Source organism: Aythya ferina, assembly GCF_964211825.1.
Source record: "Aythya ferina genome assembly, chromosome: 15".
Lineage (NCBI taxonomy): Eukaryota > Metazoa > Chordata > Aves > Anseriformes > Anatidae > Aythya > Aythya ferina.
The window spans coordinates 8,450,890-8,469,145 of NC_140314.1; the positions used below are offsets into that span (position 1 = coordinate 8,450,890).

The 18,256-nt window shown below is 40.2% G+C and overlaps 2 protein-coding genes across 4 annotated transcripts in view; one reads left to right on the top strand and one right to left on the bottom strand.

Moving 5' to 3' along the window:
- The first annotated feature begins 274 nt into the window (after positions 1-274).
- GPRC5B (G protein-coupled receptor class C group 5 member B) lies at positions 275-16,906 on the top strand. The gene is made up of 4 exons (XM_084536697.1): positions 275-436; positions 6,325-7,338; positions 11,836-11,948; positions 13,329-16,906. The coding sequence occupies exons 2-4, from the start codon at positions 6,333-6,335 to the stop codon at positions 13,371-13,373; spliced, it is 1,164 nt and encodes a 387-aa protein (XP_084392823.1). The 5' UTR covers positions 275-436; positions 6,325-6,332; the 3' UTR covers positions 13,374-16,906.
- IQCK (IQ motif containing K) overlaps positions 7,519-18,256 on the bottom strand; it is a 54,603-nt gene continuing 43,865 nt past the window's right edge. For all 3 annotated transcript variants that reach the window (XM_084536726.1, XM_084536727.1, XM_084536728.1), the window contains exon 9: positions 7,519-8,445. In XM_084536726.1, coding sequence (XP_084392852.1) covers positions 8,420-8,445 — 26 coding nt within the window. In that variant the 3' untranslated portion in view covers positions 7,519-8,419. The remainder of the gene's footprint in view (positions 8,446-18,256) is intronic.

Genomic DNA, 18,256 nt, shown 5'->3' on the forward strand with positions numbered 1-18,256 from the left:
GGGATGGGTGCGCAGCCCGGATTTCTCGCACCCCGTCCGCACAGCACCGGGGCGCGCAGGACCGCACGCTGTGCACGGTGCCTGCTCCCGGCTCCCCGTGCCCTGCGCTCCCTGCACCTCGCAGCAGCAATCCGGCCGGGCTGGGGGCGAGCCGTGCCGTGCCAGTGCCCGTGGAGGTGGATACGTGCCGAGCCCAGCCGAGCCGTGCCGTGCCGGGGCGGGGCGGTGGGAGGGGGCTCGCCGCCGGGTCGTAGCGCAGCGGGGCGGAGGGCGCAGAGCAGGGCGGGCAGCGCACCGCTCCGTGCCGTGCCGTGCCGGGGCCAGGCGCTCCATGAGCAGCCCCGGGGGGGCTCGGTGCTCGCAGGCTCCGGGATGTGACTTGCGGCGGGCAGGCGGACACAGCTGCCCCGCCGGCCTCGGCTGCAGCAGCCAGCGGGTGAGTGGGGTCCCCGGTCCCGGTCCCTATTCCCCAGCCCCCGGTCTCTATTCTCCGGTCCCCATTCCCCAGTTCCTGGCCCCCGGAGGTGCCGGCCCCGAGCTGCGCCCGCGGAATTAGCCCGGTGGCCGGCAGCAGACAGCAGGCTGCAGGGAGTCCGGCAGGGGGATTAGGGTGGATATAGGGCAGCAGAGGGGGGCGGAGGAGGGGGCTGCCCCCGCCTGGAAGGGCTGGCGAGGAGGGGGCTTTGAGCCAGGCTGGGGGAGGGAGGGAGGGAGGGAGGGGGGGAGGGAGAGCCTGGGAAGAGAGAGGGGAGAGCGAAGGGAGCGGGGGACCGAAGGGGAGCAGGCTAGGTGCGGGCGGGGAGGAGGCGGCGGTGCGGGAGGATTAAGGGGGAGCGGGGAAGCGGCCGCAGGCGGGGGCTGCCCGGCCCCGCGCCCCCCGGCACCGGGCGCTGTGCTCCGGGACCGGGACCGGGACCGGGGGGAGAAGCCTTTTGCTGGCCCCTGGCTGCGCCTTTCTGCCCGGTCCCGGCCTCAGCTGGAAGGTGGGAGCCCCAGGTCGGGGTGCAGCGCGGCTCGGGAGGGCCGAGCCCCGCCAGCTGTTTAATTTCTACTTAATAAAAAGCCCTCCCTCTGTATTGCTTCTCCCCGAAGCCAAAGAGCGATAGGATTTAGCACTTATGTGAACCCTTTGTTTACGCCTGACCTAATGTTTATCCCAAGGCTAACAGGATTTCCTGCCCGCTGAACCTCGACACCTCGGTGGGCTCTCGCTGCTGGAGCACGGAGCCTGTGCGGTGCTTTATGTGCCGCTTACCAGCCGGGGCTGTGGGTACTGAGGTGTTGTCTCCCTGCATCAGGGCCATCAGGTGAAGGGAACCCCTCCATCACGAGGCTGTGACATGAAGAGAAACAGTTGGAGAATTAGCAAAGCAAAGGAAAAACATTGATTGGTGTCATTGGTCGATAGTAGCATAATAAGAGCAGACTTCATAGTCATAAGCATTTAGGTACAGAGGACATACAGTGTCTGACTGAAGGAAATGGTGAGCACCTAGAACAGCTGAAAGCTCATTGCATATAACATTCAGCGTTGCAAAGTATTTCTAAATGAAAACACATTTTCCTATGTCTTTTGGAGAGGGGTCATGCTTTCTGTAGCTGTGAGCATTACGTGGGTTATTCCAACGCAGGGTAAATCCAAACCAGGGTTGTGTTTTTGCATACAAAGTGCAATTGCACTATTAATTATTATTCTAGAAATACATCTGCTCAGTAGACTGATCTTGGCTCGACTGTTGCTGCTCTGTTATCAGTCTTGAAGCTCATTCTTCAAATCTGATCAAAAGGAGCTGGCAGAGATCCCGTGTTGTGATTAATTCCTCACTCGCTACCATCTCTCCACAACACTTGGTGGTGGGGGCGGTTTTTTTTGGAAATGCTACAGTGAACCAGTCTTCTGCCTGTGCGTGGCTGAGCAGGTTACTATTTGTGCTACTACTGCTTTTATTTACTGGGCTGTTTTCCTTTTCTGAGATCAGATGCTTCCTCCTGTATCAGTTGATTAACGTTCGGACTGTAAAAAGGGGATCGGACAATGCATCTAACCATAAATAACATAAACCTTTACATGGTTACAGATTTATTCTTGCTATAGATATTCTCTAATGGCACACAGCAGCATGTGTTTGACTAGGTAACAGATTTGCAGTCTTTGGTCAGAAAGCTTCAGCTCTTGAAAGCCTCACTGATTTTTAACCATGACAACTTTCTGATGACAACTGTGAGATTTTTCTCTTTCTGCTCAGTTGCTTGCTTGCAATTGTACTTTGTACCGCTGGGGCAGCTCCATGTCTGCCATTTCTGTACCGGTTCTTGCACTGTCCCCTACACCCGATAGCGCAGGGGACTTCACTCCGCTGCAAACAGCAGTTTGTGCTTGGTAACTGAGAACAGATCTTAGACTAAAAATTGAGGGCTGGATTTGCAAGCTGTCCTACTGTTTGCTTTCTGCTTTTGCCTGAAATACCTAAAGCTCCTCAATTGGTTTTATGTGCTTCTGATTGCTCTCGGCTCCAGGTATGTTGGCTTAACCAGTTGTACTGCAATCTGATTTTGGAGGGGGATCTGGGGACAAAAAAAAAACAATCTGACTTCCTCCTGTATTAACAGTTTCATTCAGCTCTGCCGGAGACACGTTGGTGTCGCTGACTGTGTGTGCTGGAATGTTTCTGTGACATTTCTGCATTACTATCGCTGTAGCTCTCCGGTGGGAGTAGGAGTGAGGTGCCAGTCAAACAGAGCGCTATTGTTACTGCCGAGAGGTTGCATAACTTTGCTGAGAGCTAATCTAGACATAAAGAGGTAAAAATACTACTCTCCTGCAGTCACTGATTTATGTAGCTACTGGGAATAATGAGCAGAGATGAGATTCTGTAGTAAAATCGAGGCGCACAGGCTTCTGCCTCTCCACCCACAACACAGGCTTGAGGAAGGCACTATTTTAACAACAAACCCATACTGATACTTTGCTTTTCCAAAACAACTTTTCTGGAAAAAAAAAAGACTTTATAGTTTTCCCTTTTACTTACTGAGTCTGTGGTTTCAGCTAAAGCTAAAACTTCAGTGTTGTAATGCAATTTTTCCTTGTCTATATGCCAGTGTGAGTTCACTGCTGAGGAACAGTGCTAGCAAGAGGATTTGGGCTGGTATCATCACGGGGTTTGCATATTAATGTTGTCAGTTCTTACCTAGTCAGGCAGAAGTATGTACTAAACTGATTGCAAACGTGGCTGTATCTATAGCAGTGACAAGGAGAAGATTCCTCATTTGGAGGAAGCCCAGTTTGAAAGCTTTGATGTAGAAAGCATTTACTGTTCAGCATGACTTGCTGACATGTGATGGGAATGTGATTGCACACCAAGAATACCTGTCAGCATTCCTAGAGATTTCTTGTTTTATGCTGTAGCTGCATTGGAGCTTTCTAAGAGAACTACTGTTTATTTCCATCAGCTCTCCCAAAAGTAATTTCACAGATGGAAGAAACTTGGGAAAACTCCTGAGTTGAACATCTCTGAATTTCTGTGTTTTCCCCTTTCCTAAAGAGACTACTCCTTCGTGGAGGGGAAACTACTCCAAATGTATTAACCCTCCTTTCGCAAACACTTCCAAATAGGAAGAGGAAACAAATGATGGACTGACAATATGACTGCTTACCCATGCAGCACAATCTCCATGGAAACAGACTGTCCTAGAATAGCTCAATCACATGAGGGTTACATGACAAGAATAAAGTAACCAGAAAACTGGAAAATATCTTAGAACTAGAGATACTTGCACTTAATTCATTACCCCCCAGGTCTTTGGAGAGCAGTGAGTAAACAAAGCTAGTATTAAAACCAATTTAGTGCATGTATATCATTATTTGTAAGTGGTAGGGTAGTGGAAAATTAACGTGATCCTCATTTAAAGGGCTGTTTATTGTTTCCCATTTGGGAGACATTGAGGATGAGTTTTGAGTAACTTTCCACACGATCTCCTGCTTCTTGAAATTGGTACCCATGGTTCACAGCATTGCCTTAGATCCTAGTGGATTTCCTCCCTTTGTACCAGCAGGTGACCATTCCCCACTTTTATTTTTAGGATGTTTTGGATATCCTAAAAAGTAAATGCACTAGTTGGAGTAAGAACCACCTATGTGTAGAAGGGATTCCTAAGTTACCTTCGGAATGTTTCCTTCTAGTTAATTCTGTACTCATAAAGATATTTATTGAGCATGACCATTTTCAATAGGGAAATGAATATATTTCACTGATGATTAATTTTCTTTGTGTAAAGTCAGTGTTTTTACCATGTCATGACAGTTATTGAGAAACCTGTTATACAAATCAGGTACAAATAAGTAAATCTTCTACCATTTCACCATAAAGAAAATTACAGTTAGGTAGGAAAAAATCTTTAGTCATTAGCTGCAAGTCATTGTAGTGTTAGAACATTTTAGCCCTTCCAACAGTGCGAGGATACAGTAATTTCTGTGGGCAGGCACAGCTCATTCATTACTTGTCTCTTGTTTGTCCGATGCCCTATCACCTTATTTGTCACAGCTTCTATTTCAGAGATGAAATTTTGTAATAAGCTTTTTTGTCTGTTGCATAAATGAAGACCATAAAGTCATTACACATTTATATTAGCGCATTTGCTGTCTTGGTTCCTCTAATAGGAAAGTGTAATTTCCATCATTCGTCTCCTGGCAGTAGCCTAAAATGGGCACTGTTCATTATTCAGCGAAAGGGGATGAACATTAGCTTAAAGATTGCGATTCTCAAGATTTAACTTTGCCTGTTACAGGATTATAACACACTGGAAGAAAACCCATAGTGCTCATCTGTAATAGATGCTGCACTGTTTCATGAAGTGTGTGTAAATAGTTTTGGCACTGGTTAGGACTGATTATGTCCAATGTAACAACATTGCACTGTGACTTTAAAACATTTTCAACTCATTAAACTTCTTGATGTTTTCATTAAACACATTTCTGATTTATAAAACATTGTTATACGAGTAATCATTTAGGGCTTTGTGTAAGTTGTAAAAAAGTTACTGATAGCATCTCAGTTTCTTGCTGTATATCTTAAGCGTGTCATGTGAGTTACATGAGTAACTCAGTGCCTGCTTCCATGGTGCTTTTCTTCCATAAAGTCTCCACACACCATATAATGAAATTCTTATTCTGAGCATTTTCACCTAGGCATGCAGTTCACATCACTGAATGTAATCCTACTGAAATCTGTAGCACTAATTAAGCAAGTGAAGGTTAACAGGATGAGGTTTCATATCTGGTACACGTAGTGTTTACACTCTCTGGGATAGATTATTCATTTAAATGTTACATTTTTAACAATCTTCTCCTTTGCCCCGCTTTGCTAAGTAAAAGCAAATGGCGTAACATGCATCTTTTAAAATCACCTAATCTGTGTTCTGCCTAAAACTAGGAATTTGTCTTGACTTGCTGGAATTTGTCCAGATTTTTGGTCCTGGTGATTGAGCATGGTATGTTGTGTTCCTGGGGAGTTTACAATTGTTCACTCTGTAGGCTGAGGAAAGTGAAGCTCTGTTTTTTGTTGTTTGTTTCATTGAATGGCTTTAGATTTGCTAAGAAGCACAAAGAGACATTCATTTTTGATGAGTTGATTGATGACGCTGCATGTGTGCACCATTGTTGCGGAATATGAGATTTCTCTAGCCAACCATTCCCATTCGCAAATGCAATCTAATACCTGGGCTTTGGAAGAGGATGAAAGGAATGAATATCATAACTGCCTATTGACTGAGGATGAAAACAAGATTTTCCTTTTAAAAAAATAAATAAATAAATAAAGCACAATGTTTATTTTCCTCAGACTGCTTTGTCTCTCTCTTTTTTTTTTTAAAGGGGAGGAAGGGGGCTAACTCTATCATTATTCCAGTAAAGGAGCAAGCCTCTGAAATAGTCTAATTCTGATGCAACTTACACTTGTATCAGATTCAGTGCAATTCACACATTCTTTAAGAAGCCAAATTTAAACAGTAAAACACCACAGTTAATGTATGATTTCACAACATGATAAATTGTTTCTTATGGTTGCGTTTTAGAATATTTGCAGGGGTGGTGATGGGAAACATTTTCAATCTATGCAAATGCAGAAACGAATCAGTTTGCACTCAGCGTACAACAGGCAAAAGTAACTTTCTGGGAGGGCAGCACAAGGGGATGGGGTAGGCTAATTCAGCTGAAAATTCAGTGCAAAAAACAAGTGTAAATGTGAGCTATTGAAACAGGCTGTACTTCCAATTGCTGTGAATTGCTCCGAAGTAACATGTAGCTAAACAAACGTTTTATTGTCTCAGACAGAAAAATGAAAACCTACCCAGCCATTGGTTTCTTCCTCCTCTTCGTGATCAGCTATGGCTCTTCTGAAAACTCCAGCACGCCGAGAGGGTGCGGACTGGACCTCCTCCCGCAGTACGTGTACCTGTGCGACCTGGATGCCATTTGGGGAATAGTTGTGGAGGCAGTTGCGGGAGCAGGTGTGCTGACAACATTGCTGCTGATGCTGATTTTGCTGGTGAGGCTGCCCTTCATCAAGGAGAAAGAGAAGAAGAGCCCCCTGGGAATGCACTTCCTCTTTCTTTTTGGGACTCTTGGACTGTTTGGGCTGACATTTGCTTTCATCATCCAAGAAGATGAAATGGTGTGCTCTACCCGAAGGTTTCTATGGGGAGTTATCTTTGCTTTGTGCTTCTCGTGCCTGCTAGCTCAAGCCTGGAGACTTCGTAGACTAGTTCGACATGGGAAAAGTCCATCTGGCTGGCATCTAGCTGGTGTGGCGATCTGCCTGATGCTTGTTCAGGTCATTATTGCAACCGAGTGGTTAATACTAACAGTTGTCAGAGATAACAAGTTGGCCTGCAGCTATGAACCGATGGATTTTGCTATGGCTTTGATTTACGTTATGTTCCTGATGGTATTTACCATGGGTTTTTCTCTTTTCACTCTCTGTGGAAAGTTTAAGAAATGGAAGAAAAATGGAGTATGTCTCATTATAACACTTTTCTTTTCCATTCTGATTTGGGTAGCCTGGATGACTATGTACCTCTTTGGTAATGCTGAACTAAAGAGAAGAGACAAATGGAGTGATCCCACTCTTGCTATTGCACTGGTGTCCAGTGGTTGGGTGTTTGTTATTTTTCATGCTATCCCTGAGGTCCACTGTACCATCCTTCCATCACAGCAGGAAAACACTCCCAATTATTTTGATACTTCACAGCCAAGGATGCGTGAAACTGCTTTTGAGGAAGATATACAGCTTCCTCGGAGCTACATGGAAAATAAAGCCTTTTCAATGGATGAACATAATGCAGGTAAGAATTTACTATTTTTATGTAGTAGCAAAGAAAATAATCTGTATGAGATGTTTTTCAGGTATTCAGAACAGGGCTCATTACATTTTTATTTTTTTTATATTGCTTATAGCTCACTTTTAAAATTTTTTGTTAAAAATCAATTATGAAAGTAGTAGAGGAAAAACAATACAGAAAATATGTCTTTTGGTTAGAATGACTCTTGTTTTTTTCATTGAAAAAAATGAACAACACCAAAAGCGGAAGGAAAACACACGAAAATAATTTCTATTTTCAAATAACATAAATAATATATATATTTTTGTCATTACTAACAACATTTTATATGAAGTGTTTTTTTAAAACCCAAGAAAAAATCAAGTAAGTTCTCCATGTTACAAAGTGTTCAGCCTCTTCAGCAACAAAATAATTATTACTAATCATACTACCTGTAGCATAATAATCATGCCACCAGTAATATCATAGGACTTTGCTATTTTACAACGCTGGAGGAAAAAAAAAAATGCAAGGTGGTATACAGGCAAGTTCAAAGACAGTTTTTTGTCCTGAAGACTTTAACATATGAACAGAATACACAGAGACAGGTTTCAAGGTAATGGCTGCTTTCCTTGTCATAGCTGTTTGGTGACACAGAACAATGTGTTGTTCTGACACACAATGAAAATTTGCAATGAAAATGAGTGATTACCAAAAGGGCCAGAGCCCAACTGGTTGTTTAAGAGATCCAAACCATTGCTTAAAGTTTAACACAGATCAGAAAATATACAGGGATGCTTATGTGACTAGCCTGATGGTATTGTGTAGGGTAGGTTGTGTTCTGGTGAACTCCCACAATTGGACAAAGGATTTTGGTATTACACAAACTGCTTTTTATTCACTGTAATTGAGACGAGAACTTTGGCATCCCAGCCAATGACTATCCAGGCACTTTACCTTTGTTTTCATCTTTACGTATCGTTGTTTTCCTCTGGTTTTGATGTTTCCTCTGGATGTACACCAGACATGTAGGAAAAGGGCACTCATGTTTGTGACAGTGTCGGGTCAGGAAAATATTTTCCCTCCAAGTGCTTTAGCAGGAACTTTAAAGGTTTCCTCCTTGTATGAAAGCTTTGAACAGAAAGAAGTGAAGATCTGTGAGTATGTAACACAGGTAGTGATAAAACAAACAAAAATCACGTGGATGGAAGAATGCTTATTTATTACTAATGCTACAAAGAAGTAGAGGCAACTTTGCCATAGACTGTAAATGCATTCATCTTTCTTTTTTTACTGCCCTCCAACTCCCATTAAATTAATTTCATAGTAAGGTAACTGCAGTGACTTCAGTGGAGTTATTTCTGACTAAGGCAGATATAAGAAGAAAATTGGATCTTTCAGCCTGTATTATTCTCATTCATGCATACATTTAAAAAAACAAAAAAACAAAAAAAAACAAAAAAACACAGAAGCTCCTTCTTTATCTAGTCATTAGTGATCAATTTTTTTAGTGAAATGGATTAATGTATGATAGCTATAAAAGAATTATAGTATCTATTATAGTGTAATTTATGATGTTATGTTTTAATCTAAATACAAAATAGATTTCCTTATCTGATACCCTTATTAATATTTATCATAATAAATGCATGTCAATCCTATTCCCATGGCATGTGGAAGAAGGATGTGTTTTTAATAAATCAAAACAGAATAATTATTCCTTTGTAGTTGTTCTCTAGTGTATATATAGAATTACAACAGGGTTTGGAGACAAAACGTACTCATGGTGGAGAGTAAAAGTAAATACAAGTAAAAATATTCAAGTCACATATTAAGGCTGCAAGTCTTAATTTAAGTCATATCACTGCACTGACGGCTGTCAGTGGCTAAGCACTCAGAATCCATTAGCAATTGGCTCTTTGCAGGTATACAGAGAATAATCTTTTCTGCTATTCATTTAATTAACCTCAATTCAAGAATTTGTCTTTAAGAGTTCAGGAATTAAAGGAGGGATACTTTCTTCAATAATAATAATAATGATGTTTAAGAATAACAATGATACGTAAATTTTGGAAGATGTGATTTATGGTTGGACTTGGTGATCCTGAAGCTCTTTTCCAACCTAGGTGATTCTGTGATTCTCTGACTAGAAACCATCTCGTGGTTTGCTGACTGTAATATTTGTTTAAATAAGTGGTTAGCATTAAATGGAAAACATGTTTGGTTAAACGTATTTTCCATTAATTCATTCTGTATAAAGCAAATTTGCTTTCCTTTTTTTTTTTTTTTTAAAAAAAAGACTTTAATAATCATTCTAAAAATCTGAATAACCTTTAAACTATAGGTTCAAATAAGCATATGGTCTCATTTTTTCCTTCTTCTCATCACAACATAGCTCCAAGTTATACATACCAAGAGGTGTTCTATTCCAGGAATACCATTAAGTATTAATAAAGCAAAACAGTTTTAAATTCAGTTATTTAAACAACATACTAATCTGTAATTTTAATATTCATGTGATAGATATGTTGAAATATCTACTTAGAAGAATTATTCTCATTTCCATGTCTTCTAAAAAATACTAGTTAAGTATTTAGAATCCCTGGAAAAGGGCAACTTAAATGAATTCTCAGTGCTGTCTCAAAGTGCATTGCTCAGTAACAGGGCAACTTCTGCAAAGCAAATAGGGTTTGTCTTATACATGAAAAACCTGGATAAGAAATGTGGAGTGCTACAACTGTTGAGAAACCCAAGCCCAATAAGCTCTGTTACTCACTGAATTTCATTTAATAACTTTTAGTACTAAAAGTCATCCTCTGAGCCAGTGCCTAAAAACAAAGCTAACTAAATTTAAAATGTGTGTTAAAAGGAGACTATGACATGACATTTACTCAAACCTTCTTGGCAACTTTCTCTCTGATTCTCATGTTGGAAATATTTTAGACTAACGGCAGTAATAAGGAAGGAAAACTCAGCAGTCTGAAATTGAATTTAGTGTCTTTTAAAATAGTTTTGAAATCACCATGTAAATTATATACTAAAATGTGTAAATATTTTAACGATAGGATGCATTATAGAGAGATCTTTCTTTGTGTGTACTATCAAATATCAGAGCAATCAGTTGTGTAACACACAATAAGAAGCATAACTACAAAGAAGGAATACTACTGAGCCTGAGGTAGTTAAACATAAAATAAAAGATACATAATTCTAGTGTAGAGGCTTTCATCTTTTGTCCTCCCAGTGTTCTGCAAAATATGTTAATATAGCGTGATATATATATATATAACTTTAAAATATAGAGCAGATAAGGTTCCATATATATGTAAACAGCTGAGCATTTGTAGGGCTGGATTTCTAAATATCTGTGCTAAATGAACACTGTTCTTCATCTCTGTGTTCAACTCCCAAAGAGAAGAGCAGCAGTGGATGGAGGAATGTGTATGGCTGTAGGATCCATTTAAATCTTGTTGCACACAGTGCAATGATATTAAATCCTGACTCCATTGAAGTTTATGCTGAAATTCCTCTAAACTTCAGTTCATCCTCAATTTCAGCTAGAGAGCTGAGTATTGTAATTTCAATTAAATCTCAGAGAATTTCTTGCCCCAGGTGCCAGATCCAGGCATGTTTCTATTTACCAGCTGACAGATGAGTATTGCCCGCTGTAACTGCTCAAGCAGCGTGTATAAATGAGCTCTGTTCCCTGGCCACATCTGAATTCAGTGAAGCCATTATTTACCCCTGAAGTAAAATAGAGTATGTGTGCGCCAATCCCCGGACTGGTTTAGAGGGAAAGAAGCACATCCCTAACTACGCATCACTCATTCAGAATATACATCTTGAATCCAAACTTGTGCTGCAATTAATGGAGACACTAATGTAGGTCTGCTATAAACATTCAGAAGGACAGTCAGCATCTCTTTTGCCTCAGTTAATTGCCATGTTTAAGCTATTTGAAAGCAATATTTACTTCATATTTCTAGTTTCGCAGAGTAAATATAATCTGAAACATCTGGAAAATCCTTATGTGCTCGTCATGCTGAAGTAATGCTCGTGGGGACTGTGAGCATGCTTGCTGGCTCAAGCAATGTTTTGGATCTCTGTCCTCTGAGTTTGATAGAAAGCAAAGAGTAATATCATTTTACTTAACCCCACAGTATCCAGACTGATAGAGGAAGCATTTTGCAGAAAGCATTGTGCAAGATGCATCACAGGTTCTCTGACTGGAGACATTAAACACCTGGTGAAATGAGACTAAGCAAAGTTTGAGAAACTTTTCCCATTCCACAGCAAACAGTTAATTTTATGTAAAACTGATTTCTTTCCTGCAATCCCTCCCCAATTCTGTACAAAAACCTGCTGTTCAAAAGCAATGTGAAAACTGGTATGGCAGCATAAAAGTTAAAATAAATGGCACAGTTCCCAGTAACTAAATTGGAGGATTAAACTTTTATGATTTCAAAGGAGATGCGCAGCACTGACCGGGTTCTAAGAACAATCTCTCTTTTCTAAACACAGCGCTAAGGACGGCAGGATTTCGAAACGGCAGTTTGGGAAGCCGACCTAGTGCTCCCTTTAGAAGCAATGTTTATCAGCCAACTGAGATGGCAGTTGTGCTAAATGGTGGGACTGTAAGTATCAAAATGTGATGATTTAAGAAATCTTTGCTTTGTACCAATACATATACAACTGCTACTAATTGAAAAGCCTTCTGCATTTAGCTTATTCATAGCAGGGTGACAGCTATACATGAAAATTCAGGGAGCAAGTATGCATGTAATGCTCCCCTTCCTCTCTAGAAAAGATGTAAGTACAGAGTATTTTGCATTTCTTTACTTAGCCATTCACATTTTGCATTGTAGCTTGGGTGAACCAAGTTCTTCTCTAAACAACCCCTTTGAACCACACTTGTGTTAAGTTTGTTAACTAGCAAGTGACACAATTTCCCACCTGATTTTTTTTTTTTCAAGATTTTGTGAGTCACACAAGTGTTTCAAGCCAGTACTTTACTCTAAATAACAGTAAATGTTGCAGATAACGGTGGTCTCTCACCTATCTTCCGCTTTCTTGTAAAACGTCCATAATTCTTTGTAAGTTACATATGTATGGATCTCTGTCAAAGATTCATAAAAGAGGAGTATAGAATATTTTAATGATAACAACGTAGATTTTTCTCTCTTAGGCAATAGTTTGGCATGCTGTTATTCGATAGACCTGTTTTTTGCAGCCTTGCAGTTGTAAGAATGGCTCAGCGATCTGATGCCAAACAGGCTTTCTAAATGTTTTTCGCATGATGTTTAAGTTGCAGCTAAGAAACTGCATATAGTAGGCATAATGTTAAGAAAGTAATTTTCATCTTCATGTTTTTTCATGCATACCAACATGCTTGTTAAAAATTTACCCATGAGCCAGTTTATACTCATGTGAGTTGGGTTTTTTTCTTTTGAATCATGAGCTGATTCCATAACTCAGCCTCAACATTTAAAGCCAAAGAATGCAATCTGATTGCAGGTCTCTTCTTTTGTTTGTAAGTAAGAACAGTTTTGTTTGGGTTTAGTAAGCAAGAGAGACTAGGTATGAGGATTCTGCAGTGTGGGTAATACAGTGGGAAACATACTGACTTGAATAAAATGAGGCTTGTGCTTTGCTGTCAGTAATGAATAGCTTCCTTTCGATACTTGGATTCATCTGTTCCAGTATTTTCTGATACTAGACTATGCAGCTCAGGAAAAAGGCAGTTTAAGGACGATAAGATGCTAGAGAATTTGTTTTGTTCTGAGGTGGATACAAAGCTTACTGGAGAGCATTAGATAGTAAAATGAGAGAGAAATGAATTTATAGTCATGGCTTTTACAGAGGTAAATGCACTGTATGGATTGAACATGAGTTTCATTGCATCATTTTGCTCTGGAAATACTGGCTCTAAAGCTGATGTGTACATGTAGCATGGTAACACTGATGTCTGAACACACTAGATCTCTCAGTTATTGGTTTATTATCCTTATTTGCAGATACCAACTGCTCCGCCAAGTTACACTGGACGACACCTCTGGTGAAAGGCTGTAGGCTGTAGAGAGTAAGAATCCTTGTTGCAGATTTTGTTCCTTGGCAGTGTGTCTTTGAGGGAGGAATCCATAGCAGTACCAGAACAAAGCAACAGAACATCCAGGAGCTTGTGAAATCCTACAGAGGATTTTGTGTAAATGTGAACACCACTGAACTGATAAACTAATTGCAAAAACAAAATTGTAAGCCTGAAGCTGAATCTGATTTAAAATAGTAGTAGGCACACTTCAAAATGAAAGAGAGGGATATTGCATTCTGAAATGTAAGATATTCTCTTGTCTGTAACTAGTGTGTGAGGCAAGCCTGATTTTAGTTGCCAGCTGCTTGCAAAATATCCTCCTTTCACCTAAACTTAATTCACGTTGCCACAAAAGATTGCCACTACAGTGTGAAAACATACAGGATTTCTTTCCATTTTGCTCCTTTTACCTTCATTTCCAATGCCATGAAAAGTCCTTGTTTGCTTCATTATCTAGCTGTACTGTAACATCACGTAGCATCATGTGCAGTCAAGCATTGTCATTCTGTGGCAACTCAATTACCATTACACTGTAGGTTGATATTCTTCTCTTTAAAAAGCCTGTGTATGAAGGCAGTTCTGGAGAGACAAAAGGTCTGTGCACGGTTTATGGGAGTTATGGAGCTTCTTGAGGCAGAGAAGAAGTGTAGGTCCAGCATAGTCAGCTTTCTCCAGAAGCCTGGAATCGGATTCCCTCTTATTCCTCAACCCCAGGTGCGAGCAGAGCCACGCACATTGTCACTTCTCCTACAGAAGAAGCCATGAAAGGAAACTTTGGAGGGATACGCTTTGCAAAGACTTAGCTGGGGAGAGAACGTGATGCGGGTTTGCCAGAAGTACGTTCGTTGTGATGGTGGATGATGGGCGACCCACCGCACAACACAAGCCGGTCTGGGCTGGTAGGCTGATCCCGTCGAGCAGGAATTCGGTGGCAGCTGAAAAGTACTGATCACCTGTCAGGAGAAACTCAGCAGCATATAGGGTCAAGGCCTCTGTTTCTAATCCTTGTTCATATGAGTAGTCCCATTGACTGCAGTTGTTTGTGCATTTAAATGTGGTTGTGCGTTTTAGTGCCTAGCGGGTAGAATCTCCTTTCTGGAGGTGGTTTGTTGTTGTTTTTGTTTTTTAAGGTAGTTTCTTCCCTCGTCCTCCCCCCCACCTCCACTTTTTTGAGTTGATATAAAGCAGACTTTCTCAAAGCTTTTTATCTTTGTTTTCTCCAGGTTATTTGAAAGGTTCCCATTGCCCATTGTTTGTGCCATGGTTTTCATTATGTTTAAGCAATCATTCCTTTATTTAACATTTAATACATATCAGACATTGAAAACATCATTGTATCTTCACTGTTTGGCCGATGTTAATCTTAGCTTTCCTCGATACTAAAAGCAAATTGTTTTTACTTGAGGGCATAGGAAACATATAACAAATAAACTTTGCATATGCTATAATAAAAATATATATTTTCAAACTAAAAAATATAATGTACAAATAACCGAATAGCTTAGTAGCTTCACAGAAAGAAGTTACTTGCTGTATACTGCAAAAGAAATGAGCGTTTTATTTTTCAAGAGTCTTCCTGATTCTCCATGTACCTCCATTTCTACTGAATTAGGAACCTAGTCCTGCACAATTGTACTTCCACGAGCAGTCTGGGTCTACATACAGGTACAGAGGCTGCAAGACCAGTCCCTAAGTGTTGCACACTGATATATATGTGTATATATATATGAAAAAATATATATTGCCATTCTTGCCATGATCATCTTATAGGATTTTATTTCACAGCCCTTCTCTTCCAGACGCAATGGTTTTCTGTCATGCATGAATAAAGGAGTGTGTTAGCTCCATGTCAGATATTCCCCCCTGCCCTTCCCTCCTCGAGGCAAAGGAAGCATGTGCTTGTTGTAGGGATTGCTTATTTTATTTTGTAAGTAACTAGGTGGCCTAGGTAACCAAGTAGGGTAGGGGTGGATATTGCATGCTATCCAGTGACTTAGAAATACATTTTGCTTGTTAAAAGCAAAGCTTTGATCAAATAAAGTAACATTTATGATAGCAATAGTTACCCAGAAGTTGCATAATTTGGAAGAATATAAAACCCCTTATCATCACTTGCCTGAAGAGTTTTGTTTTAAAAAATCAGAAAACTACCGTAAAAACATATAAGATGACCATGGCATAAATGGTAGGCCAGCTTCCTTTTAAAAGTTTTATCATGCTACAGCCGAGATTTATGAACTACAATACATATTTTACAGACCTTGGACAAAAACAGTATGAGATATAGTCCTCTTAAGAAATAGTGTTGTTTTTTTTTCTTTTTCTGGGTGTGACTGAATTGATAAATAGAGTTCCCAATCCTGCTCATAACGAAGCTGATTGGAATTTAAGGCCTTATACAAAAATACGGCCAGATTCTACAATCTGCTACTCACATGACTACTGTCCTTGGTTGGTCGTGTGAACTATTCACACCATTGCAAAGTAGCAGGATTGGGCTTAATTTGTGGTGAAGGTGTGGCAATAGATTAGGAGGGTCTTTACTTTCCAACTTCATACAATTAGTAATAAGCAATTCTTTTGTAAGTCACTAGTTTGTTATGTAAAATGCCCCAAATAAAAATGTAATTGAAGAAAGGCACCTTTATGTTAACTTATATTTCTGTTACAGTAAACACATTGTTTACTTTTGCCTTTTATGAGTTATCTAGAATGTAGAGCATCTGTGAACAACATAAGTGTAAGCACAAGCCTTTCACTGTTCAGTTAATTTTAATTAGCTTTTACACTATAAAAGCTACTATGTTGTCCCTTGATGGTATGTACTCGTGGTGTTTCCATACAGAAATTGTAAAGCATCTGAAAAAATTGTTACCAAAACTAGATTTATAATAACTGGGTTCTGATCAATGGGTAGAAAAGCATCCAAAGCCATACTTCACAGGTCCTGTCCTGCTTTCAGAGGAGCTGAGGGTGTTTGACACTTGCCAGAAAATATGTAGCATCTTCAGAATAGCACTCTCAGTACATGCATTTGTTTCTACAAACAAGGTACATGAAGTACAGAACTAGATGTTTCTGTTTTTGGTATAAACACAGGCATCTTGGTTGGCTTTGGAGCTTGATGCCTTGGGCCTAACCAAAGGCAATGCAAAAGGGAGCACTGTAGCTTTTATAATAAAACAATTGGACTATTCTACCAACTTACAGGATTACAAAGCAGGTGCTTTTTATTAATTGATGAGAGCTAAAGCTCATTTTTGATAGATAATATATTTATTAAATGTATTAATGTGTGTTTTATAACGTACCTTTTTTTCCGCTGATTGTTGCATACTGGTATCTTATTAAGTACATCTTTAAAGGATTTTCAAGACAATCAATGTGTACCATGATGACTGTACATAACTATACAAAACTACAAAGGTTGTAAAGCATGGGCAAATGTTTTATTTTCAAAATGCTGTTCTTAACGAGAATAAAGGCTTTACTATTTACTTACAACACTTGTGCTAGCTTGATGTTAAAATCCACCTATATTTTTTCTGCAGTATGAGCAAAGTTGAAATGAAGGAAACTGTCTCCTAAAGGCTAGGGCAAGATTCCTCCACCTTTGGTCACGTTCCCACGCTTGCCCCTAGCTCTAGCACCTCTCAAACCCTCTGTGAGCCAGGCAAGGAGCTGCACAGACAAGCTCCTAACACTACAACTAGTTTTGATTCTTCCACTTGGCTCAGCAGTTCCTTGAACTGGCTCAAGCACTTGTGAAAGGAGGGGGGGGGGGAGCAGGACCACACAGCTGTGGCTGAACAACACAGAATTGCGGTAACCTTGATGTTTTATCAGAGTTTTTCAAAAGTGGTTTTGTTTTCCTGATCTGGTAAAACACCAGCATCATGAAGCAGGGGAAAAAAAAAAAAAAGAGAGGTGGGTACTGGTATAATGGTGCAGATGAAGTCTGCCGAAGTGATGGAATAAATTCACGTTGAACCACAGCAACACTACCTGGTATCCACATTTTATTACTCTTTTCTTGAAATCACCTAGGCCGTTGTTGGACTTGTATGGAGTTAGTAGGAGAAGTACAAGTATCTTCTCTAACTGAAATTTTTAAGGCCAAAGTAGGGTTTTACTTGACAAGGCTGAATTAAAAAATAATGAGGGGACCTTAGCAGGGGGCCCAATCCACTTTTTATTCTGCTTGTGCCTTATGTAAGTAAGTACACATGCAAGATCACCGAAAATGCTGTCCCTGTGATCTTCATTTTACACTTTCTCAGCACATGTGCTAAGTGATAACAAAAGGCCCTCCGAGTTTTCCCCTCAGAAATGCAGAGCAACCCTAGCTTTCCTTGCCTTCACTTGGAATTGCAGAAACACAGTGTTTCTGAAAATGTGACTGTTCAGAGCAGAGCCTGAATTTACACAAATTGTTGCAGCTCTGCAGAAGTCAGTAAAACAGCTCCAGTTTATGCTAACTAGAGACCCATTTATTTCATCCAGAGTTTTATGTCTATCAGAAAAGACTTTATGTGAGCATTCAGAAACATAAATAAATATGGACACAAAATTTGGCTAAATGTGCACAATTCCATCTGTTTCAACAAAATTTTGCTCATATTAAAACAGAATTTCATCTTGGCATGCTGGGCTCTTACGTAATCTCCCTTTGATTTACAACAACTCACATGTCAAAGTAAAACTGTAATGCTAATGTGTTTCTAAATCAGTACCACGCAATTTAATCCATGTTTTGTGATACTGGTGAGAAAACTAAAATTGAAATGGTGAATGCTTTTGTGTATGTTCTAAGTCTTGCAATTTGCTTCCCACTGCAACCATACAAAATAAAAC